The 25,144-nt window shown below is 44.3% G+C and overlaps 1 protein-coding gene across 1 annotated transcript; it reads right to left on the bottom strand.

Moving 5' to 3' along the window:
• Window positions 1-714: 714 nt before the first annotated feature.
• LOC142047101 (complement factor H-related protein 2-like) lies at window positions 715-24,038 on the bottom strand. The gene is made up of 5 exons (XM_075067852.1): window positions 23,760-24,038; window positions 17,137-17,319; window positions 12,127-12,327; window positions 10,063-10,263; window positions 715-1,268 (listed from the first exon to the last, which is right to left on the bottom strand). The coding sequence occupies exons 1-5, from the start codon at window positions 23,818-23,820 to the stop codon at window positions 1,255-1,257; spliced, it is 660 nt and encodes a 219-aa protein (XP_074923953.1). The 5' UTR covers window positions 23,821-24,038; the 3' UTR covers window positions 715-1,254.
• Between the last annotated feature and the right edge of the window lie 1,106 nt (window positions 24,039-25,144).

Genomic DNA, 25,144 nt, shown 5'->3' with positions numbered 1-25,144 from the left:
AGCTGAAGGTCTGGCAGAGTTGTATTCAGGGAAGCAAGGCTACGCTAGTGCCTGTGTGGTGATAGCCTGAGCACAGCTAGGGTAGATAAGGTTATGCAAGCTGGGAATCACACCTCCAAGCTCAAATGCAGACCTACTGTTAGGTGCCTGACTCTCCCCACCTCTTGACTAGGAACCCTGGGTATTTAAGTTAGAAGGGAGCTCAGTAACATTACCATTGCAGTAATGTGAAATTTTCAGCCATCACACAATTTTGGGGAAGTGTGTGTGTGTGTGTGTGTAAGGCGGCATTATTCAGCTTTAGCTGTCCCAGGTCTAGAATGTGGTTTATACACATAGCTTCCCATCAATGTTCAATGTCTCTTTATTAATTTGTCTCTTATGAACGTGGATTCTGATAAATTCATCTCTGTAACACCGCTGGTCTAATTTCTAGTTTGTTGCATACAGTGGAAGGTAAGAATACTCAATTTGTTCACATACTACCCACTGCATGCATCATGTTGCTGTTCAGTGAGCTGCAGGCTTTCATCTTTGTCTCTGCTTTTCAACAAATCCTAAACTTCCTTCTCACTTTTCTTCAGGCTGAGTTGTTAATAAAAAACATGCTCAAACAACAGATTTTTTTTTTTAATAAATTGCTAAATGAAATCTACAACTCTTTAATTTTAAAAAAAGAAACAAAAATAAGACAGTTTAAATTTTCAACAGAGAAGTGAATATTTTCTATTCACCTGTGTTAGAGGTCTGTGTAATATTTTGGTTGCACAGACTAAAACATTTGAAAGAACGATGACCAATTGCTCACAGGGATGAGTGGAACTCACAATGGTCTCAATCCATAAACAAGCCTCCAGTTGTAGCAATTGGGCTACAAACCTCCCAAGATTAAGGTTCTTTATGAGAATTCTAGGAGTTCCTGATCTGGGCCAGAAAGAAATACTGCTGCTTTCTGTTTCAACAAGCAGGGAGTGTGTAATTCAAGACGTGCAGCCACGTGTACAATTTCCCTTAAAGCTTCCTTTTCCAATTTTCATAAAAAAAGCTGTAGTTTGGAACTTTTTGCCCATCTGTTGTTACTATTTTATGATTAGTTTAATATACACTGTGACAGAAGTAGTAATTACATGTATCAATTCAGACAATCTAGGTTAAAATACTGACAGGCATAATGTGTGAACATTACAAAAATTGGTTAATGTCTTCTGCTCCTCAGATCTGGGTTAAAATTATTTGCTTGATGCTTCTTTTTATTCACTCTGAAGTACCTGTCAGAAAGAACAAATATTGGAAAATTAATTTAGTACGTCAAGTTTTTTTAAACAAATATTATATACAGATCCCCTATGGGCCTCTCACAGAAACAGAATATTGATTTCAGCACAAGTCCTTAAAATTCACATTGGATAATTTTAGCCATCTTTGGAAACTAAATGGGAACAAACTCATTAAAATGTAATTGCAGTTACTCCTGAACGGCAGTGGTTCAACTACTGCTCATATTAAAAACAAATCTTTTATGGTATGTGAAACTTAAAAGCAGGATAGAAAACCATGCATTGATTTCATACATATTACTGTATTTTATCAGGATCCATTGTGGAGCTACTAGCATTGAAAACTGATGGAATTTTTGAAGCAGAGATCTTCATCCTGTTTCATCCTGACTCCTCATCAGCTTCTTCCATGCTTCTTCTGCATGGCTAGTTTTGATGGCAATGGCACTACCTGCAGGGCCGGCGCTTCCATTAGGTGATTCTAGGTGGTCGCCTAGGGTGCCAGAATTCGGGGGGTGGGGCGGCATTTTGTGCACTCCCCATGGGGCGCATGGGAGCTTCGGGTTCCGCTCCAGTCGCGCTGCTGAAGAAGCACCTTCTGCCAACGTGCCACGGAAAACAGCGGCAGGCAATTGAGCAGCTCAATGACTGCCGCTGTCGCCTGCGGCATTTCGGCGGCAGGTCCTTCTTCGGCGGTGGGATGGGAGTGGAACTGGAAGCTCCCACGCGCCCCGTGGGGCAAGCACACAAAATGTCACTCCTCACATTCTGCCTAGGGTGCCAGCAACTCTGGCACCACTCCTGGCAATAGGGTTTGATTCCTGAGTCCGAGCATAACAAGCTCCCAGACCATCTAGCACTGCAGGGTCCTGGCACCTTAAAATATGAGATCTTGGTTTATGTAATTGCTGTATGGATGCAAGGGAGGTTAGGCTTGAGCCAGAGCTCAAGACCAGGTTTACACTGCTGTGTAGATATACTTAGTGAAGTTGATATGAAAGCTGACTATAATGCCTTCAGGCTAAGTAATGAAGCACTTACATGCATTTCGGTTGAGTGGCTTCTCTGGGGACAGATAACAGGAGGGCTACAGATTAAATGATGGAAGTGGGTGTGGGTGTGGGGGCGGAAGGAGGTAAAAGAAGTAGCCAGAAAGCTGCAGAGAGCCAGCAGACAGCAAGAGAAATATTAGTAGCATGGCCTGATAGAAATCCAAAAGCGACCTCCTTGATCAGAATGGTGAATGTAAAGATAGGCTTATATTGTGAGCAAGGAAACAGCCTGCTGTTCAGAGAAACAGCACGTTGCTACATTCTTTGTACATAACAAGGATTGTGTCATGAAAACACCTGTCTCTACCTCCACAAAAACAAGGCAGAAGACCTATTGGCTAAAATGCTTAGGCCAAAAAGGGCAAAGTCAAAGATGGGCAAAATAAAACAAAAACAGGAGATGGAGATTTTGCAAAAAGGTATTGAAGCAATAGTGGGAGGCTTCCTATGAAGGAATGAGAGATTACTCGCAGCCTGAGTTAAAATATTTGTTGGGCCAGAAGATATGAAGTCTCTGGGCAGCTTGAGAATCCCGGCTGTGACACTCCCAGTCTGAAATAGAAAGGCAGCTTGTAGCACCGCAGTAACCCCACTCCTGCCCTGAAGGGCTTAAAACAGCACTATGGGAGGGCTGTGGCAGGTAACCAATAAGCTAGGCTGATTGGAGAGGCAGTCACAGATGGGGCCATGCCCCAATCAGAGCACAGCTGGCCCTATAAAAGGCCAGTGTGCCAGGAGCTGGCAGAGTCTCTCTCTAGCTGTTGAGAGGGAAGGGCCTGGCTGCTGAGCAGGGCTGGAGAAAGGCCAGAGGAGCTGGGGAGTACCAGCCTGGAAAACCCTCAGACTGCAGGCCTTGCTAAAGACTGGAAAAGATACCGGGGTTGCAGAGGGCAGTCCAAGGGTAGGCAGAGGTAGCAAGTCCAAACCCTCCTTGCCAATGATGAGTGACAATTATACTGCAGTCCACCCCAGTGAGCAGGGGCTAGACGGTGACTGGCAGTAGCCAAAGACTGAGGCAAGGTGGGGATAGGGGGCTGGAGGTTCCCCAAGGATGGGAGACCCAGAGAGAGACTGTGGGGTACTGCAGGGGGCAGAACCCCACAGGAAGGGGAACTGGGGTCCGGGAGGGACACTAGGGCCAGCAGCAAGTGAGACACCGGCCTGCAGAGGGCACTCCTGAGTGGATTGAGCTAATTCCCAGGATGACCAGCAGGAGGTGCCGCACCAGTGAGTCATTGCCCCATTACGCAGATCAATAGGGTGACCAGTAAATTGACTCTTGTCCCATAGTTCCTTTGAAACCTTCTATCCACATCAGTAAAGTTTTCCCCAATATGAAATTTGTTAGTAGCGATGAACTCCAGCAAGGAATTAAAGAGGGAAATCAAAGGAGTGTAGACCACAATGGAATTCAGCTGCCTGGAATTGAGAAGCCAGAGAATTTTGGTAAGATGGGAAACTTACAAAACTTTTGTGCTCTGTTGGTAACCAAAACAGATGTCAGAGGGAGATTGTCCCAGCTCAAGTAATAGAGCTCACAAGCAAAGTAACCAGTGTATCTCTTTAAGCCATTATTTGTCTTCTCTATTTAGATTGCAAGCTGTCTGAGTCAAGAACCATGATTTCCCACATGTTTTTATGGCACCCATCACAATGGTGCCATTGTATTTTTTAAACCTGAAAAATCCTCGGTAAAAATTTTAACAGATGTTTTAGTCAGATGATTCACAAGAATTGTAGGTTAATTGGAGATTACTTATCTTTTCTCGTACATTTAGGATATGCCAATTTCCCCTCCACACACTGTACTCTAAATGCAGAAGATGTTGGATCCCTCTCATATCCCCATTTACAGTCAAATTCAACAAAGTTTCCACTTTCTAAATTCAGTATTGTTTTTGAGCTCCCTTTCAGCCCAATATTGTTTTTCTCCATATCTTCTGGGGATGTTGTACATGGCTCTGGAAATAGAAAAATATAATTTCAATATGTACATGTGGATGTATCATTGGACATTTGGTTCACTGACTGTATGGAGACTCCATGCTGAAAGATACTCTGTTGCTTGAGAAGGAATTGAGAGCCGTTCCCCCATGCAATGCTAGATAACTATACAGGGCCACCCAAAGGATTCAGGGGGCCTGGGGCAAAGCAATTTCAGGGGCCCCTTTCATAAAAAAAAGTTGCAATACTATAGAATACTATATTCTCGTGGGGACCCCTTTGGGACCCAGGGCAAATTGCCCCACTTGCCCTCCCCTCCTGCCCCTGGGCGGCCCGGAAAAAAAAACAACCATTTAACAACCTTCTGCATCTCAGCACAAACCCAGTTTTGAGAACTTTTCAAGTCAGCTTTACAAAGAAGCACTAATTCCCAGCATCAGCTAGTGCTAAAAGGCACTAAAGCTCATTAAAAGAGTTGGACAAATATTTTCCATCAAAACTTTTTTTGGATTGAAAACTAGGGGGTTTTAAAAAGCAGAAAAAAAATCACAGACAATGTCTGCTTTACTTCAAAGTTTGTTGTTGTTTTTTAATTGAAAAGCTGAAAATAGTCTGCCAAAACCTGAACATGATTTGGGGCTTCAGAAGCGTGTGGCCAAATATATGCTGATTGTTGTGTTTGATTGTTTAAAGAAACAATAAAAAATTCTGCTTCAAAAATAATCCAAAACTTTTGAACCACCTCAGCTTGTGACCAAATACCTGAGGCCATCCAGTCAGAGAATTTTCCAGGTTTGACATTCTGCTGGATTCCTTGACTCATATCTGTCTCCATAACTTTGGGTTCATTTAGATTAGAACATAAGAATGGCCATACGGAGTCAGACCAAAGGTCCATCTAGCCCAGAATCCTGTCTACCGACAGTGGCCAATACCAAGTGTCCCAGAGGGAGTGAACCTAACAGGTAATGATCAAGTGATCTCTCTCCTGCCATCCATTTCCACCCTCTGACAAACAGAGGCTAGGGACACCATTCCTTACCCATCCTGGCTAATAGATATTAATGGACTTAACCTCCATCAATTAATCTGTTTCCTAGAGACTATCTACATATGGTCCCCCACAAAACTAGAGATGGTTACTGTGGGTTTGTCTTTGGTATAAACTATGTACATACTCCACGAACTGAGCATTTAAGCTTGTTCCAGAATCTGGGATGAGCCTATGTTCTGAAAATTGAAATTCTCAAAACACCACATGTATGTGAATGGACACAGGGTGCTAAAATTAAATTAACCTAGCGGTTCTTAAACTGAAGGTCGGGACGCCTCATGGGGTCACGAGATTATTACTGGGGGTTGCGAGCTGTCAGCCTCGACCTCAAACCCCGCTTTGCCTCCAGCATTTATAACAGTGTTAAATATATTAAAAAGTGTTTTTAATTTATAAGGGGGGGGAGGTCGCACTCAGAAGTTTGCTGTGTGAAAGGGGTCACCCATACAAAAGTTTGAGAACCACTCAATTAACCCCTCTGGAGCCTCGGGGAATACAGGGGAGGGGGGACTCCCTTGGTAGGGATCGGAAGGAGGTAGGTGGTGTAGGATATTGCTCTTCTTATGTGATCCCTCCCCCATGGCTCTCTTGGCTCTATCACTGTTAATCTAAAGTGGCTAATTTTAATGAAGCTACCCTCCCCTGACATGAATCTCTCTATGCCACTGAAATTAAATGGAGACTATAATTCTGCATTTGAGAATTGAAAGGGATGGTAGCCCTAAGGGAAAGATAACAGCTTGGCTCTTTGTGTTAAATAGCTGTCTGCAAGCCTCAAACTGTTGAATGAGCTTTAGGGTAGGGGAGGCTGTGCCTCCCCAAACAACCTGGCCCTGCCCCCTATTTGACTCCCACCCACTTCCTGCCCCCCGACTGCCCCCTCAGAATCCCCAACCCATCCTGCTCCTTGGCCCCTCACTGCCCCCCTGAGATGCCCCCCCGCACCAACCCCTGAGTCCTGACATGCCCACGATCCAATCCCCTGTTCCCCATCCCTGACCTCCCCTCAGAACCTCTGCCCTCTGACTGTCCCTGGGACTCCCTGCCCCTTATCCAACCCCCCCAACCCCCTTACCGTGCCACTTACCCCCACGTCCCCCCTCTCCCAGAGCCTCAGCACTCAACGTCCAGAAGTGGCCTGGACAGCACTGCAGCTGTGTGGCTCCAGCAGGACCTGAACTCCTGCCACTCAGATGCAGCTCACAGTCCCACCCCCCTTACCACATGGCTCTGGGTGGCAGGAACTCAGGCCCTGCTACAGCCATGCTGCTTTAGCTCTGTCCAGGGCCGCTCCCAGACATTCTCTTTCATGTCATTGAAGTATGGATTGTTCCAATTTTTAAGAAAGGAGATAAGTCAGAATGTGAAAATTAGCAAGGTATTGCCTTGCTATCTACAGCAGGGAAAATTCCCACCTGTATCCTCTTAAACAGATACTCTCATTTGTTGAGGAAATATTGCCAGAATCTCATTGTGGTTTCAGACCATCCTGTGGGACAACTAACATCATCTTCATTCCCCATCAAATCTATGAGAAATCTTGGGGGCAAAATCAGGACCTGTACATGGCCTTCATTGATTTGATGAAGGCCTTCAACATCATCAATTGTGAAACCCTGTGGAAGCTGCTGGCCAGCTTTGACTGCCCTCCAAAATGTATTAGGGTCTAAGGCTTCCTCATGATCAGATGACTGCCACCATTCGCTGTACTGACTTAGAGACAGACCCTTTTGTCATCAAAACTGTGATTAAGCAAGGATGTGTTATTGCCCCGACTCTGCTCTCCAGCTATTTAGCAGTCATTCTGGTCCTCATTAAAGACCACCTCCCCACTGGAATTGAAATTCAATACAGAATGGATGGACAGCTTTTTAATCTTTGACATCTCTGCTCAAAGTCTGAAATCCTCCAGGCGTCTATTATTGATCTTCAGTATGCTGATGACTGTCATTCTTGCACATACTGAAAGTGACCTTAAGTCCACACTACATTTTTTTTTGCACAAGGTTACTGAAGCCTAAGACTCTCACTTAATATCAAGAAGACTAAATGCTCCATCACTCTGCTTCAGGCCTTGCACGTGATCCACCACAAATCACCATTCAGGGACAGATTTTGGAGACAGTTGAGCACTTCTGCTACCTTGGTAGCCAGTCTCTAAATGTAAAAATAACAGTGAGATTCAGCACAGGATCCAGTGTGCAAGTGCCTCCTTTGGGAAATGGCTCTGATGCATTTTCACAGACCATGACCTATGGAAGGGCACCAAGATTCAAGTCTGTAAGACAATTGTCATCCCTACACTCCTTTTTGGATGCAAAACCTGGGTTATCGACAGCACCTCAAGAGTTTGCAGAGGAACCACCAACGATGCCTCCAAAAAAATCTTTCATATCAAGTGGGAAGATCACTGCACTAATGCCAGCATCCTCAATCAAGCCAATGTCACCAGCATTGAAGCAACAATCTTTATCCACCAACTCTGCTGGGTTGGACATTGTGTGTGAATGCTAGTTTCTCACCTCTCAAAACAAGCCCTCTACTCTCAGCTCATGTATGGTCAGAGATCCTGCAGTGGTTAGAAGTGCTACAAAGAAACACTAGAAATGTATCTCAAGAAAACTGATATGGATATCACAAGCTGGGAGAAGCAGGCCACCAACCAACTACAATGGTGCCACATCCTCCATCAGGCAGTGGCCTGCTTTGAGGAGAAGTGCCTTGCCCTCAGATTGAAAAGCGACAGAAGAAAAAAAAAAAACTCTCTCTCAGCCAGGGCCATCCCTAGCTATTCTGAGGCCCTATGAAGCCCCCCCCTCCCAGGGGGGCAGGGTTGGCTTGGGGGATGAGGGAACCATCCCCCAGCACTCACCTGTGGCATGGCTGGGGCCGGGTCGCTGCACTTAACACCGCTGGTGACTGCAGGCCCAGCCCTACTGCAGTCCTCAGGAGAGTGGGACCGAGGCTGGGGGCAGAGCAAGGGCAGGGCCATGAGGAAGGGGTCAAGTGGGGGCAGGGACAGAGCAAGGGCAGGGGCCATGGGGAAGAGGTGAAGCAGGGGCTGGAGCAGCATGCAGTTGCTCAGGGCACCAGGAAATTTGGGGCACCTGCGTACTTTGTGTATGGGTAAGGAAGGCCCTGCTCCAAGCACGCAGCTGACCTGCTAGGAAATGTCTGTACCTACTGTGGACAGATCTGTAGTTCCAGTCATCTCAGGACCCATATGTAAATCCATGGTAGCAATCATCCTCAAATCAAGAGATCACAGATGATAATGAATCATATTGTGTAAAAGGAACAGTCTGTTGGAAGCTAGGACCAGATGAGCACAGGGAGACCCACACACTCTGGTTCTACTTTACAATCTGGCCCCTCTGTGTCACTCAGCTGATGCAAGAAGTTTGCCAAGTTATAGGCTGTGAAGCTGAGAGCTGGGGGTGAGGACCAGGGCTGTGGCCTGATTGCTTTTTGACTTGGCGAAACCTGATCATCACTGTTATCCTGTGTGCCAGGCCACAATTCCAGTGGCTCAAATTTGGAGAGGATGGGAATAAGGGCTCATGGGCCAGGGCATTAGGCTGCTTGTGTGGTTGAATAGCTGATGGAGTGCCTAGGAAGAGGAGAGTCAGGAGGGAGGCAAATCTGTCCCCCACACACATACCTTAAATACCATTGCACATCTCCTGCCCTTAGGAATGGATAAACACAGGAGCTGGGGATTAATTGGTGGAGCTGTGTGTCTCTGAGTCAAAACCTGCCAGAAAGCCAATGGACAGCAAGAGAAGTCCTGGAAGACTGGCCCTGAGGAAAAGGCTGATTGAGCAATTTTTGGACAGAGTGCTGAATGTGAAGCGGGCTTAGAACTGTGAGCAAAGAAACTGCCTTCTTATGTTTGTTCATTTTGCATTCAGAAAAATAGGACTTTGTACATTCTTTGTAAATTAAACTGCTTCATAGAAAACCTGACTCTATCCCCAATTTCTCTTCCAAACACAGAAAATGAGGTGGAAGACCCTAAGTATTGGCTAACCACTCAGACCAAAAAGGATTATATCAAAGAAGATAAAAAGAAATTAAAACAAAACCTGAAACAAGAGTGGGAGACTTCACAAAAGAAACTGAAGCAATATTTGGCAGTTTCCTAGAAAGGTATGAGAGATGACTCACAGTCTGAGAGAAAATATTTGTTGGGGCAGCAAATACAAAGTCTCTAAGCAGACTGAGAAGCCCAGCTGCAACACTCCCAGCGTAAAATGGCAAGACAGATAAAGGAGGTGACCAGCAAACTGACGCTCATGGATAGGAGGTTTCCCAGTAACTAGAGGAGTTCAGGAAAGCTTTTCCCAATATAGTTCTTGTTAACAGTGATGAATTCCAGCAAAGACTAAATGAGGTTAAAAAACAAACAAACAAACAAAAAAACACACACAGCTTCAAAGGGAAAGCAAATGAGTGCAGACCACAATGGAAGTCAGCTATCTGAATGAGGAATTGGGCCAGCCAGAGAACTTACAAAACTTTTCAGCTCTGTTGGTATCCCAAAAAAGCCCAGATATCAAAAGGAGATTGTTCCAACACAACTAACAAAGCAAATAATACTTTGCTTGTTAGCTCTGTCTCTTTAACTGACTATTTCTCCTCTTTTTTTTTTTTTAAACCCTAGAATTCATCAGTAAAAAATAAAATCTTTGTCAGGTGATTCACCAATATTTTAGTTTCACTAGAGATTACTTACCTCTTTTCTTACACTTAGGATATGCCAATTTCCCCTCCACACACTGTACTCTAAAGGCAGAAGATGTTGGATCTCTCACATATCCATTTTTACAGTCAAATTCAACAAAGTCTCCATTTTGTAAATTCAGTCTTGTTCTTGAGCTCCATTTCAGCCTAATATTGTTTTTCTCCATATCTTCTGGGAATGTTATACATAACTCTGGAAATGGAAAAATATAATTTAAGCATGTACATGTGAATCTATCGTTGGAAATTTGATTCACTAACTGTATTGAGACGTACCCTGTCACCAAATGCTTTACTTAGCTAAATAAAACAGAAGTATTTACAGATAAGATTTGAAAAGTAAAGGAGAGATGGTAAGGTTGAGAGAACAGGAAGGAATTATCGAGAAACAAGCTTTCATACATATCCAGATGACACTGTGGGAAGGAACAGAGACAAGACCAGGACTAGGTGAATAGCGAGAGAGAGACAAGGTTAGATTATATTTTACAATCTGGCCCATTTGTGTCACTTAGCTCAATCAAATAGGCCAGAATCTAGCCATAGCTGGCAAACAGAATACTCCCCATGCAGAATGATACTCTGAGGCTTGAAAAGGAACGGAGAGCAATTTACCCTCATAGTGCTAGATAACTACAGTGTGGTGCACGAGACACAGCAGGATGCATGCGCAGGCTGAACAGACACTGCTACATGAAATCTCCAATCAAAGGTGCAAGGGACGCAAGTGCACCTAGAATGGAGCACCCATTGGGACACTACTCGAAGAAGGAATTCAAGAGAAGGGGGCTTTAAAACAACGGTACTCATACTGTATAAAGGAACAGTCTGTTGGAGGCTAGGACCAGATGAGCAGAGAAAGACACACGCATACACCCCCACCCACCATGACTCGATTTTACAATGTGGCCCCTCTGTGTCACTCATCTGATACAAGGGGCTTTACTAGGTATAGGCTATGAAGCCAGGGTGGGGGGAACCTGGGCAGTGGCTTGATTGTTTTTTGACTGAGCCAGACCTGATCAGCACTGTGATCCTGTGTGCCAGGTCACAATGCTGGGCACTGATTTGGAGTGGATAGGATTAGGAGTTTATGGGCCAGAGCGCTTAAACTGCTGGTTGTGGTGGTGTTGGTGGCCTGCCTGAGAAATGAAGAAGACAGTCAGGAAGAAGGCAAATCTGTGTCCCACTCACACACTCCTTAAATTTTGTTGCAGTGCCCATGTTTGTAGTGATGAATAAACACAGGAGCTGAGGATTAATTGATGAAGCCATTTATGTCTGAGGTAGAAGTTGCCAGAAAGCTGTGGGAAAGCCAGTAGACAGCAAGAAAAGCTCTGGAAGAGTAACCCCACAGAAAAGCTGTGAAAGCATTTTTTTGAACAGAGCACTGAATGTGAAGAGATGACTAGCAATCTGAGAGAAAATATTTGTTGGGTCAGCAACTACAAAGTCTCTAGGCAGATTGAGAAGTCCAGCTGCAACACTCCCAGTGTAAAATGGCAAGACAGATAATTGAGGGGACCAGCAAACTAATCCTCATGGATAGAAGGTTTCCCAGTAACTCAAGGAAATCGTGAAATCTTTCCCCAACATGGAGCTTCCTAACAGTGATGAAGTGCAGCAAGGACTTGACTTAAGCAGCTAAAAAAGAAAAAAAAGTCAGCCTCAGAAGGAAAGCAAGTGAGTGCAAACCAAAATAGAAGTCAGCTATCTGAATGAGGAATTGGGCCAGCTAGAGAACCTGGGTAAGACAAGAACACTTACAAAACTTTTCTGCTCTGCTAGTAACCTAAAGAGGCCCAGATGTCAGAGGAAGATTGTCCCAGCTCAAGTAATAGAGCTTACAAGCAAAGTAACCCATGAATCTCTTTAATCCACCATTTGGGTTCTCTATTTAGATTGCAAGCTGTCTGGGTCAGGAAGCATGGTTTTCCACATGTTTCTATGGTACTTATCACAATGGTGCCATAATATTTTTTAAACCTGAGAATTCCCTAGTAAAAATTAAGACAGGTAATTTACCAAGATTGTAGTTTCACTGGAGATTACTTACCTTCTTTCTTACATTTAGGATATGCCAGTTTCCCCTCCACACACTGCACTCTAAATGCAGAAGATGTTGGATCCTTCACATATCCATTTTTACAGTCAAATTCAACAAAGTTTCCACTTTCTGAGTACAGTTTTGTTTTCGACCTCCATTTCAGCCCAATATTGTTTTTCTCCATATCTTCTGGGGTGATTGTACATGCCTCTGGAAATGGAAAAATATAATTTCAGTATGTACATGTGGATTCATCATTGGACATTTGATTCACTAACTGTATGAAGACTGACCCTGTCCCCAAATGCTTTACATAGCTAAATAAAGCAGGGAAATATTTTCAGATAAGATTTGAACAGAAAAGGAGAGTTGGTACAGTTGAGAGAACAAGGAGGAGCTCTAGAGAAGGCGGTTTTCACAAAAACTGGTTCAGGCTTTTGCTAGAATAGGCATCCCTAAGGCGATCCTGACAGACCAAAGGACTCCCTTCATGTTGAGTGTAATACAAGACTTATGTACCCTGTTCTGCATCCAAGCCTTGCAGACCTTGGTCTATCATCCCCAAACAGATGGTCTGGTCGAGCGATTTAACCATACTCAAGAGCATGATCTGAAAGGTGAAGGCCCAAGACAGAAAGGACTGGGATTACCCTCCTTCCATACTGGATGTTTGCAATATGAGAGGTTCCCCAGGTATCTAGTGGATTCTCCATCACAAGAGAACCACCATCACCGAAGTAGGTAGTACCATAAATGGGCCATGGAGATTCTAATTGCTAGGCATTCCTTTTCTACTATGTCATACCATTGCTCTTTGGACGTGGGGTTTCTTACAGGATTGGCTTTGGGGTGCTGCTTAGCATAGTCTAGGATGATGAATATGCTTCGGTGGCCCTGGGCTGATCTTTCTAGTGGGCCCACTAGATCCATGGCTATCCTTTCAAAAGAGACTTCAGTTACAGACCAGAGTATCAAGGGGGCCCTTAACTGAGGTCGGGGGCTATGAAGCTGGTACTGTGGGCAGCAGGTGCAATAGCGCTGCACTTCTGCCCGTACCCCCAACCAGTAGGACCTCCTTAGGACTCTATCCAGGGTCTTATCTGCTCCTAAATGTCCCCCAAACAGATGACTCTAATACAGCCCATCTGTGCTTCTGTGGCACCAAGAACTGTTCCACTACTTCCCCATATTGGCACTACCCAGTACAACAGATCATGCTTGATTATATAGTATGGCCTTGGCCTTTAGTTTTCACTTCTACTGGCACACCATTTACCTCTCTACTATCTCCTCCCTCACATTCACATACAGTGGGTCATAGGCTTGAACCCACCCAAAACACTTGCAGGCGAGACTGTTCTGGCCTGATTCTATTGGATTGATCTCCCCTCCTTCCATTGGAGTGCTTTTGCTCATGCTGGGGGCCATCTCTGGGTCTTAACTGGTCCCTGCTACCTTGCAGTTTCCCTGACGGAGCTGCCTCCCAACCAGGGCAGCTCTCTGATTTGCTGCCAAAATCCTGGTTCCTAATATTTTAACTGCCCTCCTTTCCCATCTAGATTTCTGGGACTTCCAATGGGTGTGTGTGTGTGTGAAAATAACTCTGGGGAAAACCCAGCAAAAATTGGGGCAGGGCCATCCATGGGCACCTCCCTTTCTGCCTGGGGTTTACTGCTCTTCTCTAACTTCATTGGAGGCAGTAGGCTCTCCAACCTGGGAAAGTCAGGTAGGGAAACTTGGGGACCACCCCTGCAGTTACCTTGGTAGTGTTCCTTGAGATCTCAATCTGTATTGGGATTGTGGGATAGAAATTTATTGTGCTATGGACACATCACTCTGATGCCCTTGGCCCGGCTCATTTGGTCTTGCCCCATTAACTTCCCTGAGACCAGAGTGACAGCACTCCCAGAGTCCACTCTGGTCTGGATACTGTTCATCTTTATTGGCCTGGTGTACTCATGTGGGGTCGTTGCAACCCTCACCAGGCTGATTAGGCCACAATGGTCTCTGCAATCCCGCAGATTGCCTTGCATGGGCTCCTCCCTGTTGGGGCACTGGGCTGCTATATCCCCCAATTCCCTACACTTGCAACAATGATATCTCATCCTGGAGGTTGCCTTCTGTCTTGGGCTCTCTGAACCATTCCCCCAGCCCTCCTGCCCTGGACCCCTAGGTCCAGATGTGAAAGTAACTTACAGGACTTATCGGTACTGCTGGAGTCCTGAGGGGGGGCGTGGCCTCCTCCAGAAAAGGCGTGGCCTCAACAAGAAGATGTGGGGCCTCTCAAGATTTAAAGGTCCTGGGGCACAGGCTGTGACTGGGAGCCCCAGGGCCTTTAAATCAGCCCAGGGCTCCCAGCTGCAGAGGTGGCTGGGAGCCCCCGGGGCTCACGGGCAAATTCAAGGGCCCAGGGCTCCAGCCGCCATGGAGCTCTGGGACCTTCAAATCCCCACCACACCTCCAGCTTGGATTTAAAGGGCTCGGGGCTCCTGCAGCTGCGGGGAGCTCCGAGCCCTTTTAATCCCAGCCACGGAATCCGGTGCGGTCTGGCATGGCATACTGGCTCTTGCCGGTAGGCTGTACTGGACTGTACTGGCTTACTTTCATCTCTGCCTAGGTCCCTTTGGGGCCTGGGGCTGCTCCTTGGTGCATGTTCTTCTAGCTATGGCTTTCTTGAAGTTCTCAGTGATCTGGGGCCTCTGGGTTGGGAATGGATTCCTGGAACACCGTATTTCATCTCCTGGGGTTTCAAACAGTTCACGGGCTGCCAGTTGTCTCTTCACGAGGGTGATCAGTCCATCATAGATAGAGGGGTCATTCTGGCCTACTCAGGCTCAAGGGTAGTCCCGTCATAGCAGTCCAGCACAAACAGCTCCATCATTTTTCTCAGAGCTAAAGGCCTGTTGCCATAACCACTTCCGGACTAGGAGGATTAGGTCAAACAGTGGTGACCATAGTGTCTTGTCTTCACAAGACTGCCGTTCATGGAACTTCTGGGCTTGCAAGGCCATCATTACCCTGGACCGGATATCTGCCTTCAGCAGGGGGTAATCTGCCACCTCCACTGCAGTCAGATCATAGTATGCCTTCTGGGTCTCCCCTCGCAAAAATGGGGCAAAGATGCTCGACCACTGGTCTTGGGGCCAGGTATCCTGCAGGGCTCTCCTCTTGAAGGCCAGGAGGTATGCCTCCACATTATCCTCCCAGGTCATTTTCTGCAGACAGTAGCTGCCATACCCGCGGCTCAGCTCTGTAAGGGCCTTCACCTGGTTCACGAGTTCCTGCAGCATGGCCTGATCTTGGGTGGTTTGATTCATCAGCAGGTAATTGGTCTCCTGCTGCAGCCACATGGCCTCCTGTTGGGCAGCTGCCTGGACCCAGATAGCTTTCTGCTGGGCAGCAGTGGCTTACACCAGCGTTTTGACCACATCCTCCATCTTGGCAAGGGGTGGTCATGACCCAGCCTGGGTTACATTCACGGCATGGAAATCCTACTTCTGGAACCATGTGTTGCAAAATGGCCAATGTTGGTATGGTGGGTCCCGCACTTTTCTTGGCGAGGGTAAAGTACGCCACCCTTTGCCCCTGCTCTCAGGAAGGTGGTAGAGGAAAGAAAGCATGGGAGGGATCTGGGTTTGCTCCTCACTCTGAGCCCCAGCCCCTGTTGACACCTGCAGGTTTCTAACCATCTTCCCCCTTGGGTAGGGTTACCTTTGGTCCTGGACACTGGGGGAGGGAGTCTCTCTGCCCTCCAGTTCTCTGGTCTTTCAATTCTTCAGCAACACACTTCCAAACTCCAGTCCTCACTCCTTTCTTACACCACACTGTCTGCACGAAGCAGGGTTTGTTTTTTTTATTAAGTTCCTGACAGGCCTTAATTAACTACAGGTGCTCCCATTAACCTGTAGTAACCTACCCTAGTCTACAGGGAACCACACCTTAATTAGCCTGGGGCTTACATATCTCTTTTCAATCACTCTCCCACTTCTCCCTGGCCCTGCTGTAGCACTATAGCTAAATAAATCAGGAAAATATTTTCAGATAAGATGTGAACAGAAAAGGAGATGGTACGGTTGAGAGAACAAGAAGGAGCTCTAGAGAAGGAGGCTTTCACACTAACCGGGTTCATATTGTGAGAAAGAACAGAGAAGGGACAGGCTGGCTGAATAGAGAAAGAGACAGACAGACGGACAGACAGCATTTGTGCCATTCAGCTGGTGCAAGTGGGCCAGAATCTAGCTATACTTACTGTTTGATGATATGAAGCTGGCAGATCAGGCTCCCTATTGTCCTCTTCACCCCTGCTCCCCGACCTTTGTGTAGGTGACATGGGAGAAGAGAAAGGGGATGTGGTGGGCTAGTCCTGAGCTGTGAAGTCAGGTCCAGGACACACAGGCCTACATGATCAGTTCATCATAAATTTCAGACCCACATAAAGGTAGTTGCACAGCTGGGGATCACTGCACCACAGTGTACTCCAGCCACCCTGTCCCTGCTCACTCTCAGCATATGGAGGTTGGAGAGAGCAGGCTACATTGGTTTTATTCCAGTTACAATTCCCCTTGGGCAAGAGTAGAATCCCCTGCTGCTCATGCCAGCATTGTGTCTACTTCAAGTACTGAAGAGCAGCGACCAATATTCTTCCTGGTCTTCCAAAAGTTAGTGAATTGTATTTCACAGCATCTGCTATAGTTGAAATGTTTTAGTTTCATTATAATGGTTGTTGCAGGTTTTAACGAAGACATATTTTGGGGGTGCATTCTAAATACTTATAATGGTGTGGGTGTTTGCCATTTGCTGATCTTTCTTTAGGAAAAATCTGTATTGATGTCCCTATAAAGAACGTGAGTCTCCCCCACATATGCTCTGGTATAAATCAGGGGTCACTCCATTCAGATTTATGGAAATAATCTGGTGTTACACCAGTACAGATGACTTCAGGATTGGGCCCATAATATGAAAAATACCACAGTCGTATAACTCATCACATTCTTTCATATTGTAGATATTTATACCCACCTAAGCAAACCGGTGGGTCGGTCCATTGGCCAGACTCACAGCTAATGAAGGCAGATCCCTTCATTCTATAAAAACTTTGGCACTTGTATTCCACTCTTGAACCTGAGTCATATTCTTTCTGTAGGAAGACCAGGATGTCTCCATTATCAATAGTAGGTGGGTGCCCACACTTTCCAGCAGACTCTAAAAGTAATGTAGAAATAAAATCATGCACAGAGATTTACAGCAAATGTTGTAAGATCAAATATTACAGACTAGTGCTATCAAATGTACTATGATATTGGAACTGAACAGAAAATACTATAAGATATATCTTTAAAGTTGATGCAGAATGATACTTCTATACTAGTAGTATGGAACTAATGGCAAAAATAGGTAACTTGCTACTCTAGCTTGGTCAAGACCTGATCCTGGGTTTCTTTTCAAACAGGTTAATTTGAAATCCTTTGCGTCAATCAGCTCTGCCCAACTAATCTCACCATTCTGTCTTGAGCACTGACTAGCACAGGAACAGAAAGTAAGAGGCTTTGGCCCACCTCCTCCTCTCTTAAGGCTCATGTGGATCAATCAGCTGAGAACTACATCCATGTGCAGTACCTACTCTCTCCAGGATCATATTACCATGTAGGGTGTTTGATGCACCCAGCACTTGTCTCAGAGTATTGTGAATTATGATGTTACCTTTATATCTTTTCTTCATATTGAAAGACTGGGGGTAAAATAATGGTAAGAGGATACAAGTTAAATAGAAGTTGGGACAATACAGGACAAAGGAGTGGAATATGAAACATAGAACACTAGAGAGATACATGAGTGTAAATCATACAAGAAAGAAATACCACACAAATGGAGGGGAAAAGGAAAGAAAGAATCCCAGGACACAAAAACCTCTTGATGTCCCTATAACTGATAAAATCATAGCTGTGCCCTTTAGAAAGAACTCTTCACCGGATGCATTTTAAAAATAATTCACAGAGAAGCCAAAGTCATCATATGAAATGTATTCTCTAATACAAACTGCTTTTTCCTCTCTCTCTGCTCCTTTTCTCCCAGAAAGGGAAGTTAGATGGTATAAACAAGATAAAGTTTTGAAAATGCCAAGGCTAAAAATTAACATGAGTAATAAAATACTATACCTTTACTCATCATAACTTGACATGCGTCTCTGCTCCCTTTCTGCTTAATGGCCTGACCCTTTTGCCTTATGTCCCATCCCTAAGTCTCATTTTTGAAATGTGAATTTCTGGCACTGGTGGCCATTTTGAAAAAAAAGTTTTTCCTTTTTATTTAATTTATTCTTATTAGATGTATTAGAAATAGGAAAGAAATATGTTTCTTGCTCTTTCCTCATTTTGACAAGAGAACACATTTAATATATTTAGTGCAATTCTAAATAAAGTCTACTAAATAGGTATACAACGTTGTAATAACCAAAGAATGAAGAAAGACTAACATGCATCTTTTCTTTAGGGAAAAACAGTTGTAACAAAAAACAGTAATGGCAGAATCGAGTGTTCCTATATATAATATATTAACTGCATATAAAAAAGTATTTCATAATAAAGCCTTAAAGTCCAAGGAATAAAGAAGAGTTTTATTTTATATATATATAGCGACTGGATAGCGTAGTGGTTCAGCGCACCGCCCTTTGATACGGGAGACCGCCCTTTGATGCGAGAGACCGGGGTTCAAATCCCAGTGGTACCCAACTTTCCAGTAGGGGTCCTTGGGCAAAAGACCCCCTTAACGCTTCACCTGCCTACCTCAAATATGAGAGGGACACGAATTAGGAGAGTCATGCCGGCTCGGACGTCACCGTGGTGATTAACACGTGAGCCCCCGCCGAGATGTGAAGAACCAGGCCAATCTGACGATAATAGGGCCTACTGACCGAAAACCATTCATGGACGAGACAAAAGAACCTGTAACTGATCAGCGGAATTGCTATCGTTCCAACTAGTAGACCTACTGAGAGGGATATTCGCAATGTATCGACGTGGGATCTATGGTATGGACATTAAGATCTACATCCACACTACTGAGAAACAGCTCGTTACCCAACGCTTCACATAGTACAAGAGGAAGCTGCTTCACAGCTGAGATAGACTAACTCCACATTAAGCATCCCAGACTTCGAAGAAGACCTGGAGAAACAAGTGGATGTGCGCCCACGACCTGAAGCTGAACTTCATCTGCCCACCATCCATTGGTGCGCACAGCATCTGATATGAAGGACATAGACTTGGAGAAGTATCTCGCTATAGTCAATCCTCAGACGATTACAAGGCTCAGTGGAGAAGTACCATCAGAGTGGTATTTAGATATGCCATAGATCTCCCCCATGACATTCCCATATTACGCACCATATTACTTATCCAATCCATTATAACTGGTATTGCTACAGCCTCTGTAATCCATAGAGATGCTTGGCTAATGATCAGTAAGAACAAACAGTATGTACCCACCCTGGAAAATGAGGTTGAGGAAAAGATCAAGGTAGACTCGGAGAAAGTTAGTCAGGCTGCTGGATACAACATGGGTGTAGAGATTTAGGATAAGATCGGTACTGAAAATACAAGGGTCTTGACTCCAACTGACTCTAGAGGACTGCTATATAACAGAGTCACTCAGATGGCTACCAGGCAGGAGATACACCTCGAGAGAGAGGCCAAAAAAGTAACAATGCTCATGTATCTCTTAACTAAGGTGACCATCCAAGGTTATCCAATGCAGTGCACATACTCAGCGCAGAAACTGAACAGTACTGGAAAAATTATGTTGACATGAGAAAGACGTCACAACACCCGTGCAAAGTGGCTGCGGACCTGAGCACCAGCAATTCCCAGAACGAAGAACCAGTACATCACATGTAGAAGACTCCAGGCTACTCGACGTTGGGATGTGCGCCTTAGGATGTTACTAGCATTCTGAGAGGAGAGCTGTTGCTGTGCGTACAGGGCTACCTGCTCTCAGGCAGACCATGATGTCACCTACCTGGCGTAATAGGAATGAAGTACCCAACAGCCAGTGAGCCTGAGAACGAGCTAGCAGCGCAGATAGATGAACCAGCTGCTGCAGCAGGTCCCACCCAAATGGCTAACACAAGGAAGGACAGCGCTGATCATGAAAGACCCGCAAGGGAACAGAACTATCCAACTACTGGCCAATAACCTGCCTCCGCACAACATGGAAAGTCCTATCAGGCATCATAGCCGCCCAAGCTACAGGACCATATGGACCAGTACATGAGCACAGCTCAGAAGGCATTGGGGACACCACCATGAGCTCAAAACACCAGTTGCTCGTAGATAGGAGCAGCGCTCAAGATCTAGACAGACCATCTGAGCACAGCCTGGATGACTACAGGAAAGCCTACGACTCAATGCCGCACACGTGGATCTGTGAATGTCTGGCGCCTATATAAAAGTCAACAGGACACTAGGACCTTCCTCAAGAACTCAAGGGACTATAGAGACAACACTAGCGAAGTCAACTCAAGGCAGCTTGCACAAGTGGCCATCAAGGGCGCATATACCAGTGTATGCACTGTCTCGCTGCTGTTCTGCATAGGTTTAAACCCCCTCAGGCCAGATAATCAACAAGGTATACTGGGTACAGGTTAGGTGTAGGAAGTCGATGAACTACATCAGCCCACTCCTCTACATGGATGACATCAAGCTGTATGCGTTAAGAATGAACAAGACATCGTACCTCGCTAATCACCTGAGCGGAGATTCTACAGTGAGGATATCGGGATGTCATTCGCTGACTGAGAGTGTGTGACCGGGATGGTAGTGAAGAGAGGAAAAGTAGTCAAGACTGATGGGGTGGAATACCAGCGGGCCACATAGCAGACATACAGACCAGCTACAAGTACCTTGTGGTCCCACAGTCACATGGAAACCATTGGAAGAGGCAAGGAAGTCAGCAACATCCAAGTATCACCAAAGGCATAAGACAGGTCCTGAAAGCCAGCTCAGTGGAAGAACAAGAATCCCACACCATCAACAGTATACCCCTGCTGGTCATCAGATACCCTGCCGTTATAGTAGCTGGCCAAAGGAGGACATGGACGCTTGCCGATGTGAAGACCGGAAGCTCTTCACAATGCACGGAGTTTTCCACCCCAGTCCAACATATCCACAGACTGCGTATACCAGCCGGAAAGAACAGCGGGGGGCTTGTGAGCATCTCAAGACCACGCCTGGACGAATCCTGGAACATCCAGGAGTACATCAGTAAGATGCCCCAAAGATGAGCTGCTGAGAGAATGCGCTGAGGCAGCAGCAGACATGGGAGGAAGACCAAGCAGAAGAAGTGCCGTGGCGCAAGCAAGACCCTGCATGGAGTACCATCGACAGATAGCAGATTGGTGGCTACATTTGGAATTTCTACCAGTGGTGACTAGATAAGGGCTGAGATTCGCTATTACTGCATGTTGCTATTATAGAAGAACTTCCTGACGGAGCTACTCCTCGAAATCCGAAGTCGGATAATTGGCATTTGGCTAAGTCGTCCAATCGGAACCATACATCGTGAAACTAGACTCAATCGATCCAGACTGACGCAGTTTCCAGTTAAGGTGATAGCGTTATTACTGCAGTGCCACTAGTGAGCGAGCGTACTTCAGGCCGATAGTGCAATATGCGGATAGTGTCAGAGTGCTCATAATGTACAGGCTCAGCTAGAAAGTAGATCTTCGCAGTATCGTGGAACAGTGAAGCAAGTGGTTCCTCGATGATTGCGTGTGGGTAGTGAGCAATCTCGGGCTTGACTCCTGATCCTGCGCCCCCCCTGAGTGCCTACCAACAGATCCCAGTGGAGCATCAGATCTCTCTTCGTCCAGAAGAGTGCTGACGTGCTAGGAACAGCTAAGATACTCCGCAGAACCCTCAAACTCCCAGGCCTCTGGTAGAGGACCCGAGGTTGAGGAAGACACATACCACCCATAGGGGTGAGAGGGGAATTTTTTTATATATATATATATATATATATATATATATACACACACTCACACACATGTATAAAATCACATTTTTAGAGAAAATTTTATTCAATTACTGTATTTTTAAATAAAGAAATTAAATAATTGTACCATATCTAAATGACAAGGAATAAAAGGAGGAGAAGTTTTATATATGCACAACATGCATTTCTTATTTTTAGAGAAAATATTTTAGGTATTTAGTACATTTTTAAATAGTAATTATACAAAGTCTTAAGTTAGAGACAAAGGAGAACTGTTAATACATACTTTATATAGAATTATGCATTTTTATAAGAAAATGCATATTTCATGAAGTTAAGGCCTTTCTAAATAGTCACTAAATACTTTGTGACCTTTGTGGAACTGTTTAATCAACTTTATTTAGAATTGTAATACCTGCATAATTTTTTTTCTAAAAATGCATAATTCTCTCTATATGTATATATTAATACTTCTTTATTCCTTTGTCATTAATACTTCCTATAATTTAATGATTTTATTCAAAAATATGCTAACTGAATTAAAAATATTTTCCTATAAAAATGAGGAAAATGCATGTTAACATTTCTCTCATAACATAGCATTTCTCTATTCTGCTGTTACTAAGCTCTTTTTAATTATGTAATGACTTATGTTAGTATATTTCTAACTACATTTTCTCTAAAAATGTATGATTTTATATAACAATCCTTCCTCTTTCACTTTGTACAATTTAATGAACTAGAACTGTTCTAAATGCACAAAAATATTTGTTTCTCAAAATGCATGATTCTTTAGAAGTGAACTAACTGCGTATAATTTTTTTCTTAAATGATAGAAGGGATGTTAACACATATATATTAACACTTTGTTCTGCCATTACTAAGATGTTTGTAAATTAGTATACTTCTAAATAATTATTGAAAAACTGTCTTAAAATTGTTTTTCTAAAACATGTATGTTAACCTTTTTGTATTCCTCTGTCATTAAGACTTTGTACACCAGATTACTAGACTTTATTTAAAATTGCACTAAATGCATAAAAACGTTTTCTTCGTAACGTGGAAAGGGCCACAAAGCTTCATTCAGTTCTTCTACTTCCAGGAAGGAGAAATGGAATCAGAAGTTTTAAGAACTTCCATTTTTTTTCAGGATGGCAGCCAGCACCAAAAATGCACATGTCAAAAATGAGATTTAGGGGAGGGACATAAGGCAAAAAGGAGGGGTCATAAAGCAAAAAAGGGGCATGGTAACATACCAAAAATTGCATAATAAGTGAAGCTATAGCTTTTTTTAAATGACTAACATTGAGTTTCTCTGGAAATAGAGGATGAAAGGCAGCAAGAAAGTGAGAAGAAAAACTGAGAGCTACACAGCTATTGGCTTTCTACATATCACTTAGCCTTCTGCATCTAATAGCTAAACTTTAAGAAACTGTTTGGGGCAGCATGGAGGCTCTCTCCACCTCAGTGGACACATGGGAATAGTCTCTAGAACAACACAAAAGGAAGGCCCCTTAACTAACCTTCCATCTGCAAAGGTTCTCACGCACTCTCCTCCATTTGTTACTAAATCCCTATGTTACTATGTTCCATGTGTCATTGTTTTACCCTTGCAAAATGGGGCTATGGATCCTTTAATTCATTTTGCAACTTACCTTGTCCCTTAGCATAGAAAGCCCACAGTATCTGAATGATGATACCTCTCAGCAAAGTCATGTTGGTGCTTGATAAAGTACTTCCAGCATTTGTAATAGCTGACCTGGAGTTCTGCTGTTCTCTGGATCCTGTCCTCAGCAAATGAAGACTGACCTTCCTTTATAACCCCTTTCTGTTGCACCTCCAACCTCTTCTCTTGCAACATCTAATTCCAGAAATAACAGGAACACCACCAGGAACACAGTACAAGTTGTTTGTTTATTTCCCAATGCTCCTCTTTCATGACAGACATTTCCTCTCACATTATTTCCTGACTATTTTACTCTGTGACCAACCCAATCTTTTGTACATGCCACAATTTTTGTTTATCTAGTTGCTGGGTCATCCGCTTTCTGAAGGTGGCAGGATCTTCAGGGTGAATATGCATGGCCCCAGTCTTCTTCCCTCACCAAAAGCAGCACCAGAAGGAGGCACCTGGGCTGGCAGATGCAGTGGACAGAACACTGAAGTTATATCTGTGCTAGAGGTTTAATCCAGGTTGATTGATTCAGTAAACCAGGAGCCCGGAACAAACATTTGGGCAGTGTTTACATTACCCTTTACAGGCAAGTCTCATCTTATGCGGGGGTTCCGTTACACGGTTAGTGTGTAAAGGGAAAGCCATGTATAGTCAAAATTAGATTGAGTTGAATGACGGGTGGAATTGCCCACACTACAGGTACAGTATTAAAATTGTTATTTTTCTCTTTTTTTCATTTTTGCCAACTGGGTAAAGATGAAATCACGCATGTTAAATGTCTGTAAGATGCGACAGCCTTGTATATCTGTGTCAACTACCTCATATTAATTGGCAGCCAGTTAGGTTGTGGCAAAAAACTTGAGTGAAGCCCAGGTCTGAGAGATAGCATTTACCAGTGGAAGCTGCCATTGTGCAAGCCTGACTGTTTATCAGTCATTGATCAGGACACACGGACACTTTGAATTTTGGAGTGAGGCAGAGCTTATTTTGCTAAATCGTGTTTTGAAGGAACTTCCCAGCAAAGGTTAAAGACTGTTAGTGCTATTCACATTTACTTACTTTACGTTATTGGACTATAGCTCATTCTCTACATCCTTTTGTCCCTCTGGGGAGTATAGTAGATGTGGATAATTGCTTTTGTGGAGACATCCAAACCACCATGAGGCAGGGACATTTACAGATACAGGATTATCTTTAGTGCAAAAAGTAACATTCAAAAGTTTGAAATTTAAGTGTATATATTTTGTAAAAAAAATTAAAAATGAAAAAAATGCTCTATTTCAAACCCCATAAAATGGAAAAAGCATCAGATATCAAAATTGCTTCTCCATTTTTCAACCAGTTTTAATAGATTTGCTCTGTTAG

Source organism: Chelonoidis abingdonii, chromosome 7 (assembly GCF_003597395.2).
Source record: "Chelonoidis abingdonii isolate Lonesome George chromosome 7, CheloAbing_2.0, whole genome shotgun sequence".
NCBI classification, from domain to species: Eukaryota; Metazoa; Chordata; order Testudines; family Testudinidae; genus Chelonoidis; species Chelonoidis abingdonii.
The sequence above is the reverse complement of the archived record's forward strand: the minus strand, read 5'-3'. Positions and strand labels throughout refer to the sequence as shown.